Here is a 27,555-nt window from a genome sequence, read left to right as displayed (position 1 = left end):
TGACGTCGTACAAGCAAAACCACACACCTAGAAGTCCAAATGTGCACTTCTCATTTCCATGTTTTGAAAACTCATGTCATTTACAGTATCAACCTTAATGATCACTGTTTGCTCCACAGTTGCATGGATGACATGCGTTATAGCCTGGGTTGTCCTGAACACAATGAGCCTGTGTTTGTTTGTTTATTGTGAAGAAAAGTAGCTGTGGAACACGCATGTGAATGCACTCACAACTCCATTCTGTGCGGACCAGTGGCGGTTCTAGACCATTTCAACTGGGGGGGGGCCAAGCTGGGCCAGTTGTACTGTTAGAGGGGCCAGTTACATTAGACGTTATTGTTGTCATGTCGTTTTCTTCACTGCATTGCAGGCATTAGCAGGCAAAAGACCATGTTCATAATCATCATCGTTGCCACTGTCTAATAAAGGATGTAAAAAAAGAACGATAGCAAAAATTAGTTATGTAAAAATTATTTCATACTCCACATTTAGGGGGGCCACAAGGGGGTCCAAAATTGTTGTCACAGGGGCACTGCCCCCCCCCCCCAAGAACCGCTAGTGGTGCGGACCAAAATTTACAATGGGTCTGAAGTGCCTTTTTGTAAGCGTAACATGATGCCCACCGGACCCAGATTGAGAATTATAATGAAATGTATTTTGGATTGCGTAAACAATGACAGTAATTGTGTGCCGGTGGGGATGCAGGGCTGTGTTCCAAACAAAGCTGTGCTTGCTTCACTTCCTCAACGGCAAAGCTAGAAGAGCTAAAAGAGTTGAAGGCTCTCTCCTTGAATCATTAAAGTGTATTGAAATGACGTAGGAACTGTTTGTCCCAGTTTGGAGAGGTGTATGGCCACTTGGAGACTCCAGTTAAACCTCACTCAAACCCTTGTAATAGTTTTTTATTATCTTGCACCACCTACCTCAATTTCAATGAATACTCTGTTACTGACAAATGCTGTGAAAAGTACAGGAAATGTAAAAATGCACAAAATCAAGTGTAATATTTTACATTGGTATGCTTTTTATAGTTATTCTGTTAGAAACATTTCAATTTGGCCCTATCCATATAGGCCAATTTCCACGAATGTAAGGGGTTAATATACACACACCACTCAGCCATCACCCTGACACTCTCTATTTTTAGTGTGTCAACAAACAGGAAGATTAGCTTAATGTTTTCCTTGTGCCTGAAATTCAATTAGAGCCGTTTTAAACTCTTGCTCGTAGTGGCTATGTTGATGCACGTTAACATGACCATGCCACTATGCACCAGGCTAAGGCTGTCCATATCTGGACTCTTTGTTCAAGTCTTTATTGTTCCACTGACCATCTGCCTTTGCTTCCCCTCCTCCTCAGTCACTACCATCCCGCTTTCACTGTTACGACCCTTACACATGGACTCGCCCGTGCACGCACGTACACACGAACACGAGACCCTCAGTATACACAGAGCCAAGTGAAAGGACCAGACTAACTCCAGTGTTACTTGATTGATGTTTTCATTCTCTCTCCCCTTTCACCTCTCCCCTCTCCCTCATTCTCAGGGCAATCGTGGAGAAATATCTCCTGGAGAAGTCTCGTCTGGTCTCCAGAGAAAAGAATGAGAGGTAAAGGGCAACAGCAGGGGTCATGATCTTCGACCCCCATTGATCTGTGGAGGCCCTCTGTACCAACAGAGGGAGGATCCCCTGGGTGCCTTTTTCATATTCAGTTAACATGCCATGTCCAAGGGTGACTTTCAGGCCTAGACACAGAGCTAACTTTTTACCCAGCCAGAATATGTGCCAAAGAGTTGCATCAATATGGGAACTGATACTTTAATTTTTCCAGGAATAAAAATGAAATGTAATATTTATTTACCCGTGACTAGCACTGTGGTGGGGCGGCAGCATAGCCTAGTGGTTAGAGCGTTGGACTAGTAACCGAAAGGTGCAAGTTCGAATCCCCATGCTGACAAGGTACAAATCAGTGGGTTAACTGCCCCTGAACAAGGGGCGGTCATTGAAAATAAGAATTTGATCTTAACTGACTTGCCTAGTTAAATAAAGGTAAAATAAAAATTAAGTGCTACCATTTCTACTACAAGTGCCTTGGTTGGGGTTGGCATAGCCTATAAACAGAATGAACCCTTGTTCTCACTAGATGTGTCTGAGTTGTAGTATTATAGGAGTTGTAGTATTATAGTATCATGCACGACTCATGTTGTTACTCATATACCAACACGTCTGTTGAAATGAGCTTCTGTTTTGATCACGTCTGTCTGCCTGTGAGTCTGCCTGTGTCTGTGACGTCAGCGAGACTCAGTAGTAAACATGGAAACTCATTACGCCCGTGTGGTTTTACAACAATGCAAGCTGACCGGCCACCTGATGGCAAGACTGGAAAAACTGATAGCAGCATTCACGCTCATTACTAGGCTGGCACGTTATAGACACAGAGTCAATGTTGGGTGGTGGAAACTAATACTATCGCAGTGTTGACTTCTGATTGCTAGGAACACAAGTGTTTCGCTACACCCGCAGTGACATCTGCTAAATATGTGTATGTGACCAATAAAATGTGATTTATTTCACAATAAAAGAAGCACCTTTTTTAAATAAATTAATGATTTATTTATTGCCACCTTAAAATATATCACCTTCACCAAATAACGAAAGCAAACACATAACAAAAGCCGAAAACCACACTGTATCCACACACAAAACAAATTTTACTAAACGCACTAAACATTGTTTTGTGTTCCTGTAGGAACTACCATGTGTTTTACTATCTGCTGGTGGGAGCGTCAGAGGAGGAGCGCAAGGAGTTCAAACTCCTACAGCCTGGAGATTACCTCTACCTCAAGCAGGTACCACACACCCACACACACACACACCCCCACAGGAGGTTGGTGGTACCTTCATTGGGGAGGACGGGCAAGTGGTAATGGCTGGAGTGGAAAGGTATCAACATATAACACATGGCTTCCATGTGTTTGATGCCATTCCATTCGCGCCGTTCCAGACATTATTATGAGCCGTCCTCCGCTTAGCAGCCTCCACACACACTGGATTTACGTAGTTACACTACACTAGTAATGTTTTTCTTAGCACAGTACATGTATTTCTCTACCTCAAGCAGTATATATCCAGTTACTGTATACACCACTACTAAATCTAGAGCCACATCCCCATTAGTTAGTTCCCTAGGTACCCCTATCTGGTCTTCTGTGGTGTTTTTTTTTGTACAGTACCTTTTATCGTCCTCTACCAGATGCCCTTAACTACATAGTTGTCAGAAGTTTACATACAATTAGGTTGGACTCATTAAAACTCGTTTTTCAACCACTCCACAAATTTCTTGTTAACAAACTATAGTTTTGGCAAGTCAGTTAGGACATCTACTTTGTGCATGACACAAGCCATTTTTCCAACAATTGTTTAGAGACAGATTATTTCACTTTTAATTCACTGTATCACAATTCCAGTGGGTCAGAAGTTTACATACACTAAGTTGACTGTGTCTTTAAACAGTGTGGAAAATTCCAGAAAATGGTGTCATGGCTTTAGAGGCTTCTGAGGCCTACCTTCAAACTCAGTGCCTCTTTGCTTGACATCATGGGAAAATCAGAAGAAATCAGCCAAGACCTCAGTAAAGAAATTGTAGACCTCCATAAGTCTGGTTCATCCTTGGGAGCAATTTCCAAATGCCTGAAGGTACCATGTTCATCTGTACAAACAATAGTACGCAAGTATAAACACCATGGGACCACGCAGCCGTCATACCGCTCAGGAAGGAGAAGCGTTCTGTCTCCTAGAGATGAACATACTTTGGTGCAAAAGTGCAAATCAATCCCAGAAGAACAGCAAAGGATCTTGTGAAGATGCTGGAGGAAACAGGTACAAAAGTATCTATATCCACAGTAAAACGAGTCCAATATCGACATAACCTGAAAGGCCGCTCAGCAAGGAAGAAGCCATTACTCCAATACCACCATTAAAAAAAAGCCAGACTACGGTTTGCAACTGCACATGGGGACAAAGATTGTACTTTTTGGAGAAATGTCCTCTGGTCTGATGAAACAAAAATAGAACTGTTTGGCCATAATGACCATTATGTTTGGAGGAAAAAGGGGTAGGCTTGCGAGCCGAAGAACATCCCAACCGTAAAGCACGGCAGCATCATGTTGTGGGGGTGCTTTGCTGCAGGAGGGACTGGTGCACTTCACAAAATAGATGGCATCATGAGGAAGGAAAATTGTGGATAAATTGAAGCAACATCTCAAGACATCAGTCAGGAAGTTAAAGCTTGGTTGCAAATGGGTCTTCCAAATTGATAAGGACCCAAAGCATACTTCCAAAGTTGTGGAAAAATGGCTTAAGGACAACAAAGTCAAGGTATTGGAGTGGCCATCGCAAAGCCCTTACCTCAATCCTATAGAACATGAAAAAGTGTGTGGGAGCAAGGAGGCATACAAACCTAACTCGGTTTTACCAGCTCTGCCAGGAGGAATGGGCCAAAATTCACCCAACTTATTGTGGGAAGCTTGTGGAAGGCTACCCCGAAACGTTTGACCCAAGTTAAACAATTCAAAGGCAAAGCTACCAAATACTAATTGAGTGTATGTAAACTTCTGACCCACTGGGAATGTCATGAAAGAAATAAAAGCTTAAATAAATTATTCTCTGTACTATTATTCTGACATTTCACATTCTTAAAATAAAGTGGTGATCCTAACTGACCTAAGACAGGTAATGTTTACTCAGATTAAATGTCAGGAATTGTGAAAAACTGATTTTAAATGTATTTGGCTAAGGTTTATGTAAACCTCTGACTTCAACTGTATAATCCTTTGTACCCTGATTCTCATTCTATTCCCGGGTTTCGTATGTCTTAATAATCTCTTTCCCTGTACTTGAACTGGCTCAAGGTAACATTCCCCATCTGATTCAGTGGTAGTAAACCTGGTATGCGGTGTCATTGTTATGCAGTGAATGGCCTGCATATGCTCTGTTCTCCGAGTTTCCTGCCCATATGTGCGCTGCATGTTAATGAACCGCTCTCGCTCTCCCCATTCTCCTGTCTCTGTGCAGCAAAACTTTAAGATAGAAGATGAAGAAGACCTGCGTCATGATTTTGAGAGGCTGCAGCAGGCCATGGAGATGGTGGGCTTCCTGTCTGCCACTAAGAAACAGTGAGTGACTGCCCATGGCATGTTCAATCTCCACTACTTTAAGGGCACCACACCCCATTTTGATCCATTAAATGGCTGTCTAAAAGGCAAATGGGTCATATAGATTTGCATATGCTGTAGTCGGTTGGCGTTACTTGGATCCACTTGAATCTCCTGCCCAAGCGTAGCCAGACAACCCTTTCCTCTGATGCAGTTGTTCCAGTAGTTGGCAGTAATGTGCATCCAATATGGCAGAAAAATAGAAATACTGCAGAAGGAAGGCCTGTTCTATTCATTGTGGTTCTATGATAATGACACTTGTCTGTCTGCTGCAGGATCTTCTCTGTGCTGTCGGCCATCTTGTACCTGGGCAACGTGACGTACAGGAAGAAGTCTACAGGCCGAGACGAGGGACTGGACGTGGGACCACCGGAAGTCCTGGCTACCCTCTCAGACCTGCTCAAGGTAACAATGGCTCTGCTGCGCTCGTCTACACATCAATGAGTGAGTAGTCTTTACTCTGGGTCCTGGAGTGATGCAGTATGTGTGGGAACACTGATTCAGCAAAAAAAAAAAAAAAAAATGTTTTGAATTGGGGCCTGCGCACTAAGCATCTCAGTGTAGGAGTGCTGATCTACAATCAGGCCCCATGTTAATTTATTATGATCTAAAATGACAAACTGATCCCTGCTCCAAGGAGACAGTTAAAATGGGCCCAGGAGTGTTAGTGTTCTACTGAGACAAATGTAGTTGAGTTTAGAGCATTGTAAAAACCTGAACATGTGGCTGGTTATCCGTTTCATCCTAACTAACATCCCCAAACAGTGAGTGTGTTCTATTATTGTCCACTGACGATGCCTGGTTCTCCCCAATGATTATACAGGAGGCCTCCTCTAAACTAACTGTATGTATTTTTGGTCTGTCCCTAGTAATGTCGCAAGCTTTGAGAATTGTGAGTGTAATGTCATCTCTCTCTGTGTGACCTCCCAGGTGGAAGAGGAGTTGCTGGTCGAGGCACTAACTAAGAGGAAAACGGTGACAGTCAATGACAAGCTGATTCTGCCCTACAGCCACAGTGAGGTAGGCAACCATAGACCGATATTCAGGGCCTATCATTATCTTGCTGGATTTATTCCCCGGGATAATTGTGTCATGTGTTGGTCTTCTCCTTTTCTCTGTGTCTGTCTACTCCCATTCACCCGTCTCATTCTGTCTCAGGCCATCACTGCGAGAGACTCCATGGCCAAGTCTCTGTACAGTGCACTGTTCAACTGGATTGTCCTGCGCATCAATCATGCACTGCTCAACAAGAAAGACATGGAGGAATCTGTCCCGGTGAGAGAGAGAGAGAGAGAGAGAGAGAGAGAACACACACGCACAACATCACAGACCTAGGAATGCAGCTTAGAGTTCTCCTCTCCATGTTTCGTCATTGTCAAGGCCAGACATGTCGGCAGTTCCCCAGAAATGACTAGGGGAAAAAAGCTATTTTTACTACGCAAATAACTATAAACTAGAATGAACTAACCAGCGCTCTAGTATGACATAGGTGACATTATTAGGCCATCTTACCTACGTTTCTAACTGACCTACTGTATGCATTTGTTCTGTTCCAGTGTTTGTCAATAGGGGTCCTGGACATATTTGGCTTTGAGGACTTTGAGACCAACAGCTTTGAGCAGTTCTGTATCAACTATGCAAACGAGCAGCTTCAGTATTACTTCAACCAGCACATCTTCAAACTTGAGCAGGTGAGTTGGCCCTGGGTGCGCCTCATTGAAATAGAATAACACAGATTGTAATGTGCTGTAAGGACAGTATAACAGCCCTGATCCTCTGTCTTTAGCTCTGACTGTGTTATTGGTCTGTTACAGGAGGAGTACCAGGCAGAGGGCATCACTTGGCACAACATAGACTATACTGACAACGTGGGCTGCATCCACCTCATCAGCAAGAAGCCCACTGGTCTCCTGTACCTACTGGACGAGGAGAGCAAGTAAGGACTTCAAGCCCCCTCCCCCCCGTATTTCACAAAAAGGATCGTTCACCCAAAAATGTGTTGATCTTCATGTGCCAGAAGTGACTGCAGCCTAAAGATTTGCTTTCCTACATCGTTGCCTGTAAGCGGCAATAAATTACATTTTAGATGAGATGCAGGTTCAAACGGTATACATCTCCCCCCTCTTTCTCTCACGCCCTCTTTTCTCTCCCTCTCTTCAGCTTCCCCCATGCAACTGAAAAGACCCTGCTGGCCAAGTTTAAGCAGCAGCACCAGGAGAATAAGTACTTTGTGCCCACGCCTGTGATGGAGCCTGCCTTTGTCATCCACCACTTTGCTGGGAAAGTCAAATACCAGATCAAGGTAGGGATTGATGGACAACCAACCACCAACGCAGTCAGACTCCCTGTTTACTATCATGTAATGTCTAAGGGGTTGGGGGAGGCTTCTTGCATTTGTGTAACTGTTCATTGTTAGTGACATGTAATTATTGTTCAGTGCGTTAATAATCTTAGCGGCGACTCTAAAATGGCCTCAACATGCTTAACTGTCTCCTTGTGACTCTCCTGACAGGACTTCCGGGAGAAGAATACGGACCACATGCGTCCGGACATTGTGGCTCTACTGCGCAGCAGTGACCGAGCCTACGTGCGTCAGCTGATCGGGATGGACCCTGTGGCCATGTTCCGCTGGGGCATCCTGCGAGCCACCATCAGGGGAATGGCTGCCTTCAACGAGGCTGGACGCCGCTGGGCCGCCAAGACCGCAGGTACATGTACAGCTGGAGCAGTGGTACAATACGTGTACAGCTGGAGCAGTGGTACAATACGTGTACAGCTGGAGCAGTGGTACAATACGTGTCTCAGAGTTAGAACTGTACTACCCATGCACAGTAACCAACAATAGCAGTAGGCTTAATTAGTTTAGCAGGGCTTGGGGGGAAACACGAGGCTTTTGAAATGTCAGGTTTTTCCCTGCAAGCTTCAGTCATTATCCGGCAGAGAAGTTTTGTTGTGTTGACTAGATGAGAAAAGTGGCCCATTGACGTAAGAGGGTATTTTAATAGGGATTAATGGTATTAAATCAAGGAAAAACAAAGCAGGGAAATGGCCCCTGGAAGGACTCAACTGGATTATTCTGTTTTTTGACAGGCAGGAGTCATGCGGTGCAGTCTTTTTGTCTTTTTAGAACCTATATGTGTGTCTGATGTCTGTCTGCATCCACAGGTGTGCAGCGCCCCACTTCCAGGACTCCTTTGGGGGAGCTGCAGAGGTCCAACACGCCTGTAGAAAGGATGTACCGGTAAGGCACAAACCTCTGACAGAGGGACACACAGGGAAGGAGGGAAACAATATTTGTCCCAATATCCACATTTCCATACCACTTAGAAAGAAGTGACGTATTGCCCATGCATAGGCCCCTCGTGTGTTTTTCCTGTCAGGTCACATGGTCACAAAAAATGGCTGGCCCTCGCCATGCGTACTAGATAGTATGTTAGTGTGGAAATTGAGACATACTCTGGTAGTGTTGGGAAATGGGCCATCTTCCTCTACTGTTGTTTTGGGTGTGATGTCTTGATTGACAGATGGGTCTCTCTCTCTCCCCTGAGGCACAACGGCAGGTGTTCAGTGATTACAATATACCAGAGCGCCTGTGGCGTTAAAGCCCACGTGCAATGCCTCAGTCTTCCATCAGAAATCCACTTTAAATGCACAAACCCGACTACCTTGATCCAAGACCAAGTCATCTCACTGAATCTATACTATACAGACAAAAGATTTGTATTTAGGATTAACCAGAATAACTTAAATCAGTTTGCCTTACAATAACACGCCCCTTACTAGTTCTTGTTTGGGGGCTTCTCACAGAGCACATGTTGTGATTTGGTCATCAATCTCCATTTTATTGGTAAAGGTCTTTTTAAGAAAGGGTGAGCATCCGTTCTGTGGGATCCGTGTCCCTGTGCCTAGGATGACATGAAGCAGGATCAGACAGTGTTATCATGATTATGAATCACAAGATTGTTCAGGAAGTGTATCTGTACTGGGAGCCAAATAGAACTCCCACTAGTCCCCCGCTAAATGGAACTGAATGAAACGGTTGGCTTCCATGTGTGCTTCCTGGTCGCTTGTAGGACACAAGCTCTGTCAAATCCATAGAAATCCAATAATATCTCTATGGTGGAATGAATCCTCCTTCATCTCATCCTGGCCCCTGCGTTGTTTCCCCTGCCCCTGGGTGACCCCGTGTGCTGTTCTCTCCCCTCCACAGACGGGCTTCTATGCTCGATTTCTACTTTGATCACTCTGACGAGCGCCCACTAGAGGCCTTCGAAGACATCTTTGCTAGCTATGAGAGTAAGAAGTAAGTGGACTGGAGGAGAGCAGGAAGAAGGATGGAGGGAGGTCAAGCAGGAGGAAGGGACAGTATTGTTTTTACGGGCAGTTAGTCTCTGTCTCATTCCCGCTCTGAGTTTGCTCATATTCATAATGTCAGAGATACACGAGAGACTCTACGTCATGAAGGTTTGCAGCAGGCATATGTTTTTTTAGTTTGGAAAGGGACGTCCTAATATGAAACGTGCAGAGTCAGACTACAGAAAAAGACTTCATATAAACATCAAACACGGCAAACATTTTCCTTTATAATCATCAACAGGCTGCATCTTGTTCGTATTCTCTTCCCCCGTTCTAGCTCTCTATTTTCCACCACATTGCTCTCGTTACTTTCTCACCTTTCTTTCGCTCTTTCTCCATCTCTCGGCCACGGTAATCTGTCTCAACACCCTGGTTTATTATTGTTAATGTAGAACACAGGAAGGTCTTAGTGCTGCCCTTCTCTGATAATCTACTGATTTACTGTGAGGAAAAAACTAATAAGTGGTTAGTACAGCGTTTAAGAACGTATGCACACTAATAAACAGTAGTAGTAAAGTTTAGTTAATGAAACAGGTCAGGGCCAGTGCTATACATCTCAGGTCCTGGACTACTAGTGATGAGGTCGGAAATGTAATAAACAATTGCCTAGGGAGAAGTTAAGTGCATCATTGTAGTTTCTAAATGGACCAAAAGCCCCTGTTCTAATATGAGCATTCTCTGAGAGGAACTGAGCAGTTGTGTTTAAACCACCCCTAGCTTCTTCCTTAGGGCCCTACCCCTTATGTGTTTGCAGAGATGATAGGTGTTAGTAATATGGGTATAGCTCCACCTAGGCTTTCGATTAGCTTGGGGGAGTTTCCTCCATACTGCTTCCCCCTATCTGGTTCCTTCAGACCTGAAAATTCTGAAGACGTCATGTCTAGGGGCCGTTTTTTTCTATGGTACCTTTACTTATGGCCTGTCCCTTGCTGCCTGACCTCCCTTGGTTTATTGATCAGAGTGGTAAGTACAGTAATGCATGGATCCAGAGGAGCAGCCATCTTAACAACACCAGTCCACCCCAGTTTACCACCAGTATAAAACCAGTCCAATGACCAATCCCAGTCGCCAGCAGTGTAACACCAGCATGGGGAAACGATGTCAACCACTGAAGCTTTGATTCAGGAATGCATGCTCACAACACTTACTTACAGGAGTATGGCGTGTGCAAACATCCACACCGTGCACAACCTCTCACTTTCTACTGCAGCAATGGCTGGGTGATCTGAACTGAAGTGGCATTGTCCCACATGTTAACCAGAAGTTTTACTTGCTCTCGACTTCAGACCTCTAACGGTTCTGTGTGTGTTTCTCTTTGGAAGTGGGATCTTTGGTGGTGGGGGGGTTTTCTGTCTTTCGAGGTGTCCTAACAGCGGTGTTCCTACATCCCCTGCCCTCCCCTTATGCCCCGTGCCCAACCCCCCTCCTCCCTATGTCTCCTACCCACCATCCTCTTCACCCACTGTGGCACTTGCTGGGGTGAATCAGGGACATGCATGCCCAGATAATCAGCTCCATTAAGGACTTGCAGCTGGATGGTGAGGACCCTCGCAAGCTGCTGCAGTCCTGGGGTCGCCTGCGGTTCCCTCGACACCTCCTTCAGTGAGTCTGTAGTCCTGACCCCTTCCAGCTCAGTCCAGCCCAGCTTGGCCTAGCAAATCCAACCCAGCTTGAACAGTGTTCAACCTTAGTCCCCCTGAGGTATCCCCTTAGTTGCACATTTTGTTCCAGCACTAACACACCTGATTTGAGTACAAAAAAAATGTCTTCACCTCACATGGTTGTTAAAGCTCTCAACCCGTGACAGACAGTTGAAAACACAGGCTAGGTAATTAGCTGGTTGACCACACCTCATGAAAAATGCACCTACGAACAAAGACCTCACAGGAATCCTAATTATTTGCAGAAGGATACCCAACAACACAAGACTGCTCGTGATAGTGGAATGCAAGGCCCAGAGAGACTGGGTCCCAATGTGATGTTGATTAGCATGAGGCTGACGTTGTAGTGCAACAAGGCTTTTGCCCATATGGGCTTTAAAGGAGATGCAGAGGCCTTGATAAAAGCTGAGGATGCACTGATGGCTTGAATATCAGCTGCTGCATGAACAAGGATATTACTCACCTGAATGCATTGGCTTCTAGATGAAACTGTGTATGAATGTGAAGTCAAAAAGAACTTAACCTCTCTGGGGTATGTGGGACGCTAGCGTCCCACCCGCGGGACACACTATTCAACAGCCAGTGAAATAGCAGGGCGGCAAATTCAAAACAACAAAAATCTCAAACATACAACTATTATATCCCATTTTAAAGATACACTTCTCGTTAATCCAACCACATTGTCCAATTTCAAAAAGGCTTTATGGCGAAAGCACAACGTTAGATTATGTTAGGACAGCGCCGAGACAAGAAAAACCACACAGCCATTTTCCAAGCAAGGAGAGGCGTCATAAAAACCAGAAATACAGCTAAAATTAATCACTAACCTTTGATCTTCATAGATGGCACTCATAGGACTTCATGTTACACAATACATGTATGTTTTGCTCGATAAAGTTCATATTTATATCCAAAAACCCCATTTTTACATTGGCATGTAATGTTCAGAAATGTTTTGCCTCCCAAAACTTCCGGTGAATGAGCACATCAATTTACAAAAATACTCATCATAAACGTTGATAAAATATTCAACAGTTATTCAAAGAATTATAGATACACTTCTCCTTAATGCAACCGCTGTGTCAGATTTCAAAAAAGCTTTACGGCGAAAGCAAATTTTGCAGTAATCTGAGTATAGCACTCAGATATCAAAACAAGCCATACAGATACCCGCCATTTTGGAGTCAACAGAAATGACAAAAATTACATTATAAATATTCACTTACCTTTGATCTTCATCAGAATGCACTCCCAGGAATCCCAGTTCCACAATAAATGTTTGTTTTGTTCGATAAAGTCCATCATTTATGTCCAAATACCTCCTTTTTGTTCGCATTTAGTCCACTACTCCAAATGCAGGATGCGCGTGCGAAATGTCACGACGAAAAGTCAAAAGTTCTATTTACATTCGTAGAAACATGTCAAACGATGTATAGCATCAATCTTTAGGATGTTTTTATCATAAGTCTTCAGTAATATTCCAACCGGACAATTCCAATGTCTTCAAAAAAGAAAAGGAACATGGCTTACTCTCACGTGAGCGCGCACCACTGAACTCATGTCATTCTGTCATCTGACTCCAGGACCTCTTATTTTCTCCCCAGTCACAGTAGAAGCATGAAACAACGTTCTAAAGACTGTTGACATCTAGTGGAAGCCTTAGGAAGTGCAAAATGAACCCTAAGTCACTGTATACTGTATAGGCAATCACTTGAAAAACTACAAACCTCAGATTTCCACGCTTCCGGGTTGGATTTTTCTCAGGTTTTTGCCGGCCATATGAGTTCTGTTATACTCACAGACATCATTCAAACAGGTTTAGAAACTTCAGTGTTTTCTATCCAAATCTACTAATAATATGCATATCCTACCTTCTGAGCCTGAGTAGCAGGCAGTTTACTACGGGCACGCCTTTCAGCCGGACGTCGAAATACTGCCCCCTACCCTAGAGAAGTTAAAAGTGTGTTACAAATTATTGTTTCTTTTAACTTATATAAAACTATAGTTGTTGGGTATAGTGTCTGCAAGTATTTTCAACACAGTCAAGAAACAAAACAAAAGTTTAGTGTTGACCTCACAAATAACACACTGTCAAGCAGTGTAGTCGGCACATGGCAACAATTCCACTATAAACCCAAGGCTTATATAATGCTCTATATGTAGTGATGAAAACAAGATAGCTGGGGAACAGGCATCGTAATCCTATAGGTCGTATGGGTCTCGGCCGGGCTGGCTGATTTTGGTTGGCTAGGTTCCCCCTTCCTCCATCCTGCAACCTCCCTCCTCCATCATCCCCAGCCCTTGTCATACAACCCATACTCCAGGTGCAAGCCCTCACACCTCACTGACTGAGCATGACTCACCATACTAACACGGCTCGCCCCCATGCTCACCCGTAGACCTTCTCAGCGACGTCTCTGAGCTGAGCCTCTCTCACTAACCTATCCCTTCCCCACAGGAAAAACAAGAACGCGAAGCAGAAACAGATCATACCCAAGGTAAGCTTCATACATCATACATACGCCAGCTATGTGTACGCCTACATTAATGTCATTTGAAAAATAGATGTAATATACAATCCGAGATATGAGATCACAAAATCATCTGATAGAAAATGTTCCATATACCGGGTCGGATCTCGCTTTGCCTCCAGAACAGCCTGAATTCTTCAGGGAATGGATTCTACAACCTGGAAGCGTTCCACAGGGATGTTGGTCCATGCTGACGCAATGGTGTCACGCAGTTTCTGCAGATTGCACGGCGGTACAGCACCGCCACCAGCCTGTACTGTTGACACCAGGTAGGATGGGTCCATGAACTGTTGCTGCTTACGCCAACTCCTGACTCTGCCAACAGATGACGCCACAGGAACCGGAATTTGTTGGACCATGCACTGTTTTTCCATTAATTTGTCCAGTGTTTTTAGCTCATAGGAGTGGAACCTGGTGTGGTCGTCTGCTGCAATAGCCCATCCGTGACAAGGATTGACGAGTTGTGCGTTCCGAGATGCCGTTCTGCACACTACTGTTGTACTGCACCGTTATTTGACTGTTTGTGGCCCGCCTTTTAGTGTGCACGATTCTTGCCATTCTCCTTCGACCTCATCAACAAGCTGTTTTCACTGACTGGATGTGTTTCGTTTGTCGTGCTAAGGTTGGGTGCTATCCAGATTTGTCCCTCTATTGCCAGAATGCTAACAAAATTTGCACAAGTAATAGTGAATTTCCATGGAGGCTGCTAGCTAGATATGCTAACAAGCGCAAATGAGAATAAACTAATTGCAAAGACAGGCAATCCAGCTCATAAAATTATACATATATAGGTAGGAGCTACCAAATTTAATTTTTGTTGAGTTTGGACATAATACAAGTGAATGAGCTGCATTGTGCAAATGAACAAAGTTTTGACATGCTTGTCAGAAGGAAAACGGTACTGGCTCTGGAGCAGCATGTGTACACGCTGTGTCTGTGTGGAGTCTGGAGTCGCTAGGGCAACGGTCCTGCCTGCTCTGGTCTGAGAAGATGGGGGAGGAGCAGACGGTTCAAGAATGGAGGACAAAAAACGCAAGGATATCAAAAGATGGCAGTGGCAGCTGTACAGAACTCACCCAAAGGGCTTTGACTCAAGCACGGCAGAAAACTAACACAATATGATGCCCCTTCACCTTGTTAACTAAGTAAGTGGTTTAATTAATAAGCAAGGTAACTTAGGGGTCGCGTTAATGCAGAATTCTTAGGTTTTTTTACCCAGGAAAATATAAAAAGCATAAGGAATAGCTTGCTGCGTTTTGTAAACAGATCTAAAATGCTTATTGTAATTTCTGCTTGGCATCAGACTGATTTTGTACTTATGTGAATTCTCATCCGAGTGGAGAAGTGCAAAACAGGCATTCTATCAACAGACAGCGCTCTGACTCGGTGTAGCCATCCTACTTTTCTCTGGTAAAATGCAAGATTAGCTTTAAGCAAAACATTAGGAAATGTATCTGCTACATTATATAATAAACATGATTGCCATGCATTGTTTTTGCAAAAAATATATTGCTTTTTCATTGTAAGCTCTGCCAGGCAAATTGTGTTGCACTTCTAATGTAATGAAAATGAAGCTATTTTCTGTCGAATGTACACTGAACAAAAATAAACGCAACATGTAAAGTGTTGGTCCCATGTTTCATGAGCTGAAATAAAATATCCCAGAAATGTTCCATACGCACAAAAAGCATATTTCTCTCAAATGTTGTGCACAAATTTGTTTACATCCCTTATAGTGAGTATTTATCATTTGCCAAGATAATCCATCCACCTGACAGGTGCGGCATATCAAGACATGATCATTACACAGGTGCACCTTGTGCTGGGGAAAATAAAAGGCCACTCTAAAATGTGCAGTTTTATCACAACTGTTGCCAGAGAATTTAATGTTAATTTCTCTACCATAAGCCACCTCAACGTTGTTTTAGAGAATTTGGCAGTACATCCAACCGGCCTCACTACAGACCATGTGTATGGCGTTGTGTGGATGAGTGGATTGCTGATCTCAACGTTGTGAACAGAGTGCCCCATGGTGGGCTTATGATATGGGCAGGCATAAGCTACGTGACTGGCTCAACTGTTCTGGGAAACTACAGTAAGCTTAATATTGTAAACTAATCTGACCGATTTTAATGAAGAACCCAATCTGCTTTATCTCCTAACGTATTGCACAAGTTGACTGCAGGTATTTACTTAAAAAGTAGCTAAAAATATTAAAAAGTTATTGAAAAACTTCAAAAGAAATATTCAATGGTATTGACAGTATTGCAAAACCATCCTGTGGCTATTTCCAAATACCCTGGAATTCAGTATATATGGTGTACTTTGCCTGCGTTGCATCGTTCTCGGGAAACCCTAGATGTGTGCAAAGCACAGAAGGGTGGCCGTTTCTGAGATGCTGGATCCTGTGTGTCTGGCACCGACCATCATACAACGCTCAGTTGCTTAGGTCACTTGTTTTGCCCATTCTAACGTTCAATCGAACAGTAACTGAATGCTTGTCTGCCTGCTGCATATACCAAGCCATGGCCACTTGACTGTCTGTCGGAGCGATTCATTTTTGTGAACTTGGGGTGTACCTAATAAACTGGCCTGGTGAGGGTCTTGTTCCTTCAAAATATTTAATTTAACTCCGAGAGTATCAATGAGACTGTTATCTGCAGACGTTTAGAACTCTGGTGTTGATGCTGTTCCTTAGAGCCTGCTGGACTCTCGCTCCCTGAAGTTCATCGTCGGTCGCACCATCCACGACCGCTCCACCAAGTCTCTGCATCACCTCAACAAGAAGAAGAAGACCCCCAGCATCAGTGCTCAGTTCCAGGTCAGCTGATCTCACCAGCAAATACCGCAGCCAGGCAGCCACTAACATACACCTGAAAATACATAGCCACACTTCACTCAATGCAAACTTCATACAATGCAGATGCAGAACATGGGGAAAAGTTTATTTGTTGAGTTAAGTCTTAATTGACATGAAATCTCTTTTACATTGACAGACCTCTCTGACAAAGCTGCTGGAGAATCTGGGCAGAGCAGAGCCCTTCTTCGTCCGCTGTATTCGCTCCAACTCTGAGAAGGTAAAGTCACTTCACTAAAAACATGTTTTACCAGAGTTGGGAGTTAATTCTTTTTTTTTTTTATAAGTGTCACTCCACAATGATACGTTAGTTGACAATACAAAATACAGATTTTAAAAACCATGTTGTGGACAACTCATAGTTTTGTGACACTAAAAGCAGTTATAGTAAAACATGGTACAGTTCCATCAGGAGTCATCTGTAACACATAAGCATCTATACATTATTGGTATCAGTTATTATACATTACGTTGTCCGTACATAGGTATGCATAAATAAAGAACATTTAGGCTACTACTTACAACCAAGATGATGAAAATGATTGAGTTTGTTCCTCTAACGACGTGCTGTGTGTCTGTGTGTGTACAGAAGGAGATGTGTCTGAATGAGACCCTGGTGCTGCAGCAGCTGCGCTACACAGGCATGCTGGAGACGGTTCGCATCCGAAGGTCTGGCTATGGAGCCAAGTACACTTTCCAGGTACACTGCACCTGTTCACTGACTCAGATAGCCAGCAGACACCGGGAAGGAAGCAATATCTGTTGTTGATTATTTACCAATAGCTAACTGCGTAACTTTGACATATATACTGAACAAAAGTATAAACGCAACATGTTGGTCCCATACTCACAAAAAGCTTATTTCTCTCACATTTTGGGCACATATTTGTTTACATCTGTGTTAGTGAGCATTTCTCCTTTGCAAAGATAATCCATCCACCTACAGGTGTCTTGCGTCAAGAAGCTGATTAAACAGCATGATCATTACACAGGTGCACCTTGTGTTGGGAACAATAAAAGGCTACTCTAAAATGTGCAGTTTGTCACACAACACAATAACACCGATGTCCCAAGTTTTGAGGGAGCGTGCAATTGGCATGCGGACTGCAGGTCGACCAGAGCTGTTGCTACATAATTGAATGTTCATTTCTCTACCATGTGCCGCTTCCAACATTGTTTTAGATAATCTGGCAGTAAGTCCAACCGTCCTCACAACTGCAGACCATGTGTAACCATGCCAGCCCAGGACCTCCACATCCGGCTTCTTCACTTGCAGGATCGTCTGAGACCAGCCACCCGGACAGCTGATAAATTGTGGGTTTGCACAACCGAAGAATTTCTGCACAAACTGTCAGAAACCGTCTCAGGGAAGCTCACCTGCTTGCTTGTCATACTCACCAGTGTCTTGACTTGACTACAGTTTGGTGTTGTAAGAGACTTCAGTGGGCAAATTCTGACCTTCAATGGCCATTGTTATGCTGGAGAAGTGTGCTCTTCACGGCTGAATCTCGGTTTCAACTGTACCGGGCAGATGGCAGACAGTGTATGGCGTTGTGTGAACGGAGTGCCCCATGGTGGCATGGTATGGGCAGGCATAAGCTACGGAAAACAAACACAATTGCATTTGATTGATGGCAATTTGAATGCACAGATATACCGTGACAAGATCCAGAGGCCTACTGTCATGCCATTCATCTGCTGCCATCACCTCATGTTTCAGCATGATAATGCACGGCCCCATGTCACAAAGATCTGTACACAATTACTGGAAGCTGAAAATGTTCCAGTTCTTCCATGGCCTGCATACTCACTAGACATGTCACCCATTGAGCAAGCTTGGAACGCTCTGGATCGACGTGTATGACAGTGTTCCAGTTCCCAACAAACTCCAGCGTCTTCGCACAGCCATTGAAGAGTGGGACAACATTCCACAGGCCACAATCAACAGCCTGATCAACTCTATGACAAATGTCATGCTGCATGAGGCAAATAAATGGTCACACCAGATGGTCACACCAGATACTGACTGGTTTTCTGATCCACGCCCATATAGATTTTTTAAGGTGTCTGTGACCAACCGATGCAGATTTCTATTCCCAGTCATGTGAAATCCATAAATTAGGGCTTAATTTATTTAAATCATCTGATTTCCTTTTGTCTGTGTTAATGCAACCCACTATCATAAATGATTGTGTAATAGAAATTCATGACTGACACAAAAAAAGTACAAAAATAATTGTCCACCACACGATTTTGTATACAGTACACTTCAATCACAGATAAAGGCAGTAGGTTACTTTATACAGAAATGAGAGGAGGGAGTTTGGTCGGGGAGTATGTGCGAATCACATGATAAAAAAAGTTGTCTGATATGCGCTAATCCCACCCCCTCCCCTCCAATGGTTATGTCTGTGATCGTGTACATTGGCGTGGCCAATTACCGTAACCTATAATTCCAAGACCCTAACAACAAATTGGAATTCATTATGAAGAAAATTGTATACTGGACAAGAATGTGTTATGAAGAAAATTGTGCGGTGGACATGAAAAATGACCTAAAGTCATGTGGTGGACCCCAATTGTTATGTGTGTCTGTTATGATTTTCAAAAAAGTAGTTTGTCTATTTCACGAAAATCTGTGATTGTGTTGGTCAACGAACTAAATACCTTTTCATAAATAGGAATTCATCGAGCAATTCCGAGTGCTGCTGCCCAAAATCACCACACCCTCCAAGCCAGAGGACATCTCAGCCTTGTTCCAGAGGATGAATCTAGACCACACCACCTACCAGATAGGCAAAACCAAGGTTAGACAAGCGCTCCTTCACTCTTTTTACTCAGAAACCTCACTTTCCTATGATAAGTTAAAGATATAGGCTATAGTGGTGTTACTTTCTAAACTATTAGCATAAGGAAAATGGATAGGTAGCCTATTTTCACCAAAGAGATACATAAGCGGAAAACTGTATCTTATTATATCTCTTGTATCTCTTAAATTGCGATCCTCAGGTTTACCTGAAGGAACTAGAGCGTCAGCAGCTGCAGGACACGTTGCACAAGGACGTGATGCATAAGATCATCTTCCTGCAGCGCTGGTTCAGGGCGCGCCTGGAGAGGAGGTGGTACTTGGAGATGAGACAGGCGGCCATCTTGATCCAGGTAAGCTGTGTGATAACCCTTCCTTTGTGTTCCACCATAACACTGTCTGTACAGAAAAGGCACAGATGTCAGTTCAAAGATATTACTTTTCCCTGTATGGAATGCCTTAAACTATCATTTTCTGTGTCTATTTCTGTCAAAGAAATACATATAAATTGTCCAAAAGCCTTCCTATATGAGACAATCATATTTCTGCAGACAGGCTAATAATGTGTTCTTGCCCCTGTTCGTCCCTTCCAGCGTGCATGGCGTAGGCAACACAAGGAGAGACGGTGTCAGGCGGCCACGCTGATTCAGGCCGTTTGGAGGGGCTCTAGACAGAGATCACAGTACCTCCGCAGGCGGACCAGCATCAAGAAGATACAGGCTCTGGCCAGAGGACACTCAGCACGGAGGAGGTACAGCACCAGGCCACACCATTGAAATACTTAATGTAGTATTTATAACGTTTGAAATGCCTCGAGCTACTGGTAAACAGTGACTAAGTTATTATTAACAACATCTCATGAATTCTGGTACTGGTGTTGCCAGAATCCCCACAGTTATTTGTTATAAATACTTCGACAATTCTAAGAGATGCCTAACATTGTGATATGGATGTTGAACCACCTCTGAATCATGTTGGACTTTACAGGTGCCATTCAATACGGGAAGACAGGAGGAAAAAGGAGGATGCGGAAGAGGAGGCCAGGAGGGAGGAAGCGGCAGCTAGGCTAGTGAGAGAGGCAGAGGAGGCAACCCGACTGGAAATGGATGCAGAAGAAGAGGCGTTCAGGAGAAAGAAAGAAGCAGAGTGGGAGGCCGCGGAGAGGAGGGAGAGGGAGAATGAAGAGGCAAGGCTGAGGCAGGCAGAAAGCGTCAATGAGGAACCTGAGACACAGGAGGAACCAGAGGCACCGGTGGCAGCTGAAAGGACTCTAGATGAGAGCCGACATTGGGACAAAGTGCCTGTCCAGGACAAGGAGGAGCAGAGGGAAGAAGTGGAAGATGGAGAAGCTGCAGCTAGTTCACCTCCTGAGAAGGTGGAAAAGGGGAAGGCCTCTGCAGTCTCCCAGCCTGATAAGGGCAACAGTACACAGGCTGAGGCTGGGCCCCAGCTGGAGGAGGAGAGCCAGGCTGTGGAGGAACAGGAGGAAGCCCACTCCGAGGAGGAGGGGACCACAGAGGCAGCTGCCTCTCACTCACCAGAGAGAGACAAGGGGGCTCAGGCGGCTGCGGAGGCTTCCCCCTCAACAGACCCCCAGTCGGGCCAGAAGAAGCTACGACCTCCCACCCTCCACAAGGTCCCAGCCTCCAGGAGCCAGGAGAAGAGGGAGCTTCGGCGCCAGCGGGGCCTGGAGCACAGCCAGAGAGAGAGTAAGCGGGTCGCCTCAGCAGTTACCAAGGAGGAGCCGGCCCCTAAGGTCATAGATCAGGAGGCAGCCAGCCGAGCCGAGGGAAAGCCAAAAGGCCGGCCGGAGAGAACGGACAGCAAGGAGATGGACCAGTACACCTTTGTAGCTTGGAAGAAGGAAGACAAGGGGAAGAAGGAAGCCAAAGCCGCCACCACCCCTGCTCCTATACGCCCCAGCACCTTACCCCTGAACCCCCCTGAGCCAATGGCTAACAGGAACGGCCATGAGGTCCTGGGTCCAGGCAACCTGACTCGCTACAGCCAACAGGACGCCATGAAGGAGAAGGCAGAGAAATGGAAGGGGAGGAAGATTGATGTACAACAACCAGAGAGTACCAGTCCTCCTGAGGCCCACAGCAAGGACAGGATAAAAAAATATTCACAGTACGACATTTCATGTTCTTCTTGATATCTACACTATACTTGCTTCAGGATGTCATTGTTTTTGCAACATGAGGAAGGACTGATGATTCTCCCAGTTATGAGCATGAATTTCCCTCATCTCTGTATCATACTTACTTTATTTCCAGGAGTGTTGGAAACTCGTTATCTTTTGATGCTATGTCCCCTGGATCGGCTGGTGCTACGTCAAACAGAGAGGTAACATGCTCGTTGCTCTAGTATTATACCCACCATGTTGTGTGCTTTGCCTTTTCTTATTAACTGTTAACCTTTTTTCATCAAATATGAGGGCAGCACATCAAATCTGAACAGGCTGAAGCTAGCCAATCACATCCTTCCTGCAAGGCATCTGAATGGAAGCTCAAAGTGTCGTTGTGCTTTTCTGGCTAGGTCAGATCACGTTACCGTAAACGTGCCAAACACAAACGTCGGCTAGCTCGTAGACGCTCGCCTTTTCAGAAAAGTTCAGAAGTGGACTATTGGACCTGCTTCCCTTTGTCCCCTGTGGGCCCAAGCAGGCCCTTGCACTCAAAGTCCATGGATAAGGTATAATCACAAAGCCGGAGCACAGCTTGCCACCTCAGAGAAACTGAGCCCTGCCAGCCAAAGCAAACCTGGTGCATCCTCGCACACCTTTGGCTCTTTATCTCTGGACTCCATTTTCTGCCCTTTTCTGCCATAGTGTTTAACCCCATCATCATACACTTCCTTAGATGTAACACAGAACATAATAAAGAGGCTTAGGAGTGTATACACTCCAGGGTTGATCAACTCCACAATTAAACCCTTTCTGGTCGACCGTCATGATTTAGCTTTTCGGGAGAGTTTGGGCAAGCCGTGTGTGTCATAATGGGCTATTTCACCCAGCAGTTAATCTTCTTTTATCAAATGTCATGTCCATGGCAGCAAAAAAAAAGTGTGTGTTATTAGGCAATGACTTTCCTGTAGATTATTAACACAACTCTCAATCTCCAATTTAATGATTTCATTTGTTATTTAAATAACAAGTGGTCCTAGATTATTTGTGGACTCAATAATTTGGCTTTCCCCAAATCCACCACAAAAAAAGGTCAATGTGCTGATGGGAATAAACATGGGTGTATTTTTCAGGTAATAAAATGAGAACGTCATCCATATTTGTGTATCAATTATGAGAAGTGGTGAACTTTTAAGGTAATTGTCCCCAAGATTGGGTGTTTCTGGAAGTTGGGTAGGTTTGTAACTCATGGAAATCTTTTGGAAGTTGTGTAGGTGGGGTTCTCATGGAAGTTTATTTTTGCTATTTGGTTGGGGCCATTCTTGATTGCTGGCATTGTCATCTCTTTCCTATCATACCTGAAACAAATGATCTATCACCATTGAGTTTCTAACAAGGCCTTATCTTCTCAAACTGTGCTTTTGAACACCTGTTCAATGGGAAGGGAATTGTGCAGTGTAGCTTGATTCCTCACATTGTTCTTCTTTTTTCTCCCTGTATCGCCAGTCTCCTACAGAGGATGGGTCAAAGGGCAGCATGAAGAGGAGGACCCATGACGCCTCAGGCCACCAGGACACTGTCCATACTCATCCTTCCACCCCAGAGAAGTACGCTGCTTCAGGGAAACTAATGGGAGATATTGTACAGCAGGATGGGGAACAGAATAGTCCTGCCTTGATTCATGGCTGATTCCTTTTGGGTTGTGAAAAGAGACTGGGTTGGACCTAGAAATATTGGTTTTGTTTATTTGGTGAGTCATAAGAGCGTTCCAAAAGCTTTTGGCAGGTCACAGCATAAAATGGTTTGGGAACTAGTGGTGTAGATTAGAACCTTACTTGGCCAATATTATGGTTTGATGCCTTGGGTTTTAGATGTCAAATCGCATACTTATGTCCTAAGGGTCTTCTGGATAACCCCAATGCTTGTGTGATGGTGATGTATAGAGGCTAATATAGTAACAGTGGAGGAAAACACTTCAGCAGACAATTTTGTCCACCCAGGAGGTCTGACTCAGATGGCCCATGGGAAAACACTTTCTTGTGTAATCAAACTGTCCAGCTCCATGTGGCTTGCTGCACAAACTAGAGTTTCCCATATATAGCTTTAGAGACAGTTTGTTATTGGATGGGATAAATTCCTTAACTTCATTTACTCTTTCATGAACTTTTTTGAATGTGCTGTGCCATGAGTTATCGGATTGGAAGATCGAATATTGCGCTTTGTTTTGATTTTGCTTTGGTTTGTTACCATGGTTCTCAGTGAGCCGAGTTGTAAACCCTGAAAATATGTGGTGCAGGACTGTACCGATGAGAAAATGTAGTACTGTAGTCTTACATACAAAAACCCTCACTGGTCTGCCTCTTGATATTCACACTTCATAAAGATGCAGCATTCACATCTCCCATATCTGTTCACTAAAACAAAGCATGTTCTATCCAATTCTCATGCATGGTGGCAGATGTGATCTATGTCTGAACAACGGGTACTCTTGTAATTGTCATACATGTTATTAGGATTCGATACATTACTCACCTGTGCCTATTTACTATAGTGCAGTCTCGCGCCAAGAATTAGTCAAACCCATTAAAAACCCTAACACACGTTAATAACCCATGTTAGACTTACAGTGCATTTGCGTTGACTGAGTGTGGTGACAGTTTGATTGTGCTGTAGACCCTCAGGGTTCCTGAGGAAGATCCTGAAGAAACGGCCCCATAAGGAGCCTCAGACCCCTGACGATGTAGAACTGACCATGGCCCAGGCCCTGATCGAACGAGGAGAAGGTAAGCGGCACCTGGTCACAGCCAAATATGTGACCTGACCAGGAATAACTCTGTGTCCTAGTTCTACAATAGGTTACACAATAAGGCTCACATTATTTGTGCTGATCTGGTCTCGAATTGGCAGCGTTCTTAATCATGTGAAGGTTCTGGAAAAGTGCAGTGATGTAGGTAGGGGTGGATACAGGGTCAGCCACTTCCTGAACATGGGACCCAGAGAGAAAATCCAGGTGTTTGCTTTCAGGGTAAATAATGAGGCAAGTAGGATTAAGCTCTTATCAAAACAAAAATAGTTTGGACCTTTCATGAATCTGGCTCTAGCCTCTTGCTATGGCAGTGCATGAGAGTTTGGCGTTTAAGAGGGGTAAAAAGGGGATGGTATATCTACACATATCAACTGCTGTTGTCAGAGAACTGAATGTTCCTTTATCTACCATAACCCGCCTCCAACATAGTTTTAGAGAATTTGGCAGTACTTCCAACTGGCCTCACAACCGGAGACCACGTATAACCACGCCAGCCCAGGACCTACACATCCGGCTTCTACACCTACGTAATCGTCTGAGACCAGCCACCCGGAAAGCTGATGAAACTGAAGAGTATTTCTGTCTGTAATAAAGCCCTTTTGTGGGTAAAAAACGTATTCTGATTGGCTGGGCCTGGCAGGTGGGCATATGCCCTCCCAGGCCCACCCATTGCTGTGCCCCTACCCAGTCATGTGAAATCCATAGATTAGGGCCTAATGAATTTATTTCAATTGACTGATTTCCTTATATGAACTGTACAGTGGCTTGTGAAAGTATTCACCCCCTTGGCACTTTTCTTATTTTGTTGCCTTACAACCTGGAATTAAAATGGATTTCTGGGGGGTTTGTATCATTTGATTTACACAACATACCTACTACTTTCAAGATGCAAAATACTTTTTTTGTGTGAAACAAACAAGAAATAAGACAAAAAAACTGAAAGCTTGAGCGTGCATAACTATTCAAAGTCAATACTTGTAGAGCCACCTTTTGCAGCAATTACAGCTGCAATTCTCTTGGGGTATGTCTCTATAAGCTTGGCACATCTAGCCACTGGGATTTTTGGCCATTCTTCAAGGCAAAACTGCTCCAGCTCCTTCAAGTTGGATGGGTTCCGCTGGTGTACAGCAGTCTAAGTCATACCACAGATTCTGAATTGGATTGAGGTCTGGGCTTTGACTAGGCCATTCCAAGACATTTAAATGTTTCCCCTTAAACCACTTGAGTGTTGCTTTAGCAGTATGCTTAGGGTCATTGTCCTACTGGAAGGTGAACCTCCATCCCAGTCTCAAATCTCTGGAAGACTGAAACAGGTTTCCCTCAAGAATTTCCCTGTATTTAGAGTCATCGTTCAGTTCTGACCAGTTCCCCCGATGAAAAACATCCCCACAACATGATGCTGCCACCACCATGCTTCACTGTGGGGATGATATTCTCGGGGTGATGAAGTGTTGGGCTTGCGGCAGACATTTTCCTTGATGGCCAAAAAGCTAAATTTTAGTCTCATCTGACCAGAGTACCTTTTTCCATATGTTTGGGGAGTCTCCCACATGCCCCTTTTGGCAAACGCCATATGTGTTCGACAATGGCTTTTTTTCTGTCCACTCTTCCGTAAAGCCCAGCTCTGTGGAGTGTACAGCTTAGCGGTCCTATGGACAGATACTCCAATCTCCGCTGTGGAGCTTTGCAGATCCTGCAGGGGTCTCTTTGTTGCCTCTCTGATTAATGCCGTCCTTGCCTGGTCTGTGAGTTTTGGTGGGCGGCCCTTTCTTGGCAAGTTTGTTGGGGTGCTTAATAATAATGGATTTAATGGTGCTCCGTGGGATGTTCAAAGTTTCAGAACTTTTTTTTATAACCCAACCCTGATCAGTACTTCTCCACAACTTTGTCCCTGACCTGTTTGGAGAGCTCCTTGGTCTTCATGGTGCCGCTTAGTGGTGTTGCAGACTCTGGGCCTTTCAGAACAGGTGTGTGTGTGTGTGTAATATATATACACACTGAGATCATGTGACAGATCATATGACTCTTAGATTGCACACAGGTGGACTGTATTTAACTAATTATGTGACTTCTGAAGGTAATTGGTTGCACCAGATCTTATTTAGCAAAGTGGGTGAAGAGCAAAGGGGGTGAATACATATTCACGCACCACTTTTCCGTTTTTGATTTTGTTGAATTTTTTTAAACAAGCCATTTTTATTTTTTTCACCAATTTGGACTTTTTTGTGTATGTCCATTACATGAAATTCAAATAAAAATCTATTTAAATTGCAGTTTGTAATGCAACAAAATAGGAAAAAAACACCAAGGGGGATGAATACTTTTGCAAGGCACTGTAACTCAGTGAAATTGTTGAAATTCTTACATGTTGCATTTATATTTGTGTTCACTATATATATATATATGTATGTATGTATGTGTGTGTATATATATATTTTATATATATATATATATATATATATATATATATATATATAAAATGCGCCCAGGTCCCAACAATCTACATTTTACAGCTTGTTGAACTTCTGAGTTTTAGAGCTTTGATGGCTATCAGATTCTATAGCAAAGTTAGATATCTTTATTCCAAGCACTGTTTGTTTTCAAATAATGTATTATGGTATTTGTACAAATTGACAACACTGCTCTCTCTCTCTTCCACACAACCCCGCCTCTCTCACACATCCCGCTCCCACCCAGACCCGGCAGGTGGAGGTCGGGCGGTGAGCCGGAACCCCACCATCAAGATCAGCCGGGCCACGCGGGTCTCAGAGCAGTGGAACGCCTCACTGGACCGGGAGATTACCAACGCCAACGAGCTCCGACACCTGGATGAGTTCCTGGGGAATCAGGTCGGACCGATTTTCTGCTTCTTCATACAGCTAAAGCCTAACTGTTACGAGGGTTGTTCTCCATGACACACCTTGTGTAGTTTCCAGGTGCATAGAGGTAAAATACACTTACTGTATGCTGCGCGATATTTTCAATTGACCATGTGTTTAATCTCTCTCTGTAGGTGAATGACTTCCGCTCCAGGGGGAAGCAGTTGTCGGCAACCGAGCACATCTTCATTACAGCCACCATGCAGTTCAGAGAGACCATCAAGGGAATGTACTCTCTCCCAGTATGTGGACACACACACACACTATGGATTATGAATGGGTGATGCTTTATGCATTTCTGACTCCCACTCTCGCTCTC

At 44.2% G+C, this 27,555-nt stretch overlaps 1 protein-coding gene across 10 annotated transcripts in view; it reads left to right on the top strand.

Annotated features, from left to right (window-relative positions):
* Positions 1–27,555, top strand: part of LOC106613666 (unconventional myosin-IXb) — a 113,095-nt gene that overhangs the window by 76,466 nt on the left and 9,074 nt on the right. For 7 of the 10 annotated variants that reach the window (XM_082956776.1, XM_082956778.1, XM_082956782.1 and 4 more), the window contains exons 4-29: positions 1,548–1,610; positions 2,752–2,851; positions 5,076–5,176; positions 5,491–5,620; positions 6,146–6,235; positions 6,374–6,490; positions 6,772–6,906; positions 7,030–7,151; positions 7,376–7,517; positions 7,728–7,923; positions 8,381–8,456; positions 11,060–11,173; positions 13,691–13,730; positions 16,462–16,584; positions 16,760–16,840; positions 17,210–17,320; positions 19,302–19,427; positions 19,630–19,779; positions 20,020–20,177; positions 20,414–21,556; positions 21,703–21,772; positions 21,965–22,120; positions 23,058–23,158; positions 24,225–24,334; positions 27,055–27,206; positions 27,371–27,478. In XM_082956776.1, coding sequence (XP_082812902.1) covers positions 1,548–1,610; positions 2,752–2,851; positions 5,076–5,176; positions 5,491–5,620; positions 6,146–6,235; positions 6,374–6,490; positions 6,772–6,906; positions 7,030–7,151; positions 7,376–7,517; positions 7,728–7,923; positions 8,381–8,456; positions 11,060–11,173; positions 13,691–13,730; positions 16,462–16,584; positions 16,760–16,840; positions 17,210–17,320; positions 19,302–19,427; positions 19,630–19,779; positions 20,020–20,177; positions 20,414–21,556; positions 21,703–21,772; positions 21,965–22,120; positions 23,058–23,158; positions 24,225–24,334; positions 27,055–27,206; positions 27,371–27,478 — 4,015 coding nt within the window. Of the gene's footprint in view, positions 1–1,547; positions 1,611–2,751; positions 2,852–5,075; positions 5,177–5,490; positions 5,621–6,145; positions 6,236–6,373; positions 6,491–6,771; positions 6,907–7,029; positions 7,152–7,375; positions 7,518–7,727; positions 7,924–8,380; positions 8,457–9,425; positions 9,519–11,059; positions 11,174–13,690; positions 13,731–16,461; positions 16,585–16,759; positions 16,841–17,209; positions 17,321–19,301; positions 19,428–19,629; positions 19,780–20,019; positions 20,178–20,413; positions 21,557–21,702; positions 21,773–21,964; positions 22,121–23,057; positions 23,159–24,224; positions 24,335–27,054; positions 27,207–27,370; positions 27,479–27,555 lie in introns of all 10 variants that reach the window. The other 3 variants (XM_045687440.2, XM_045687442.2, XM_082956781.1) reach the window with 3 other exon arrangements.

Source organism: Salmo salar, chromosome 10 (genome assembly GCF_965601325.2).
Source record: "Salmo salar chromosome 10, fSalSal1, whole genome shotgun sequence".
NCBI lineage: Eukaryota > Metazoa > Chordata > Actinopteri > Salmoniformes > Salmonidae > Salmo > Salmo salar.
This window is presented reverse-complemented; position numbering and strand designations above follow the sequence as displayed.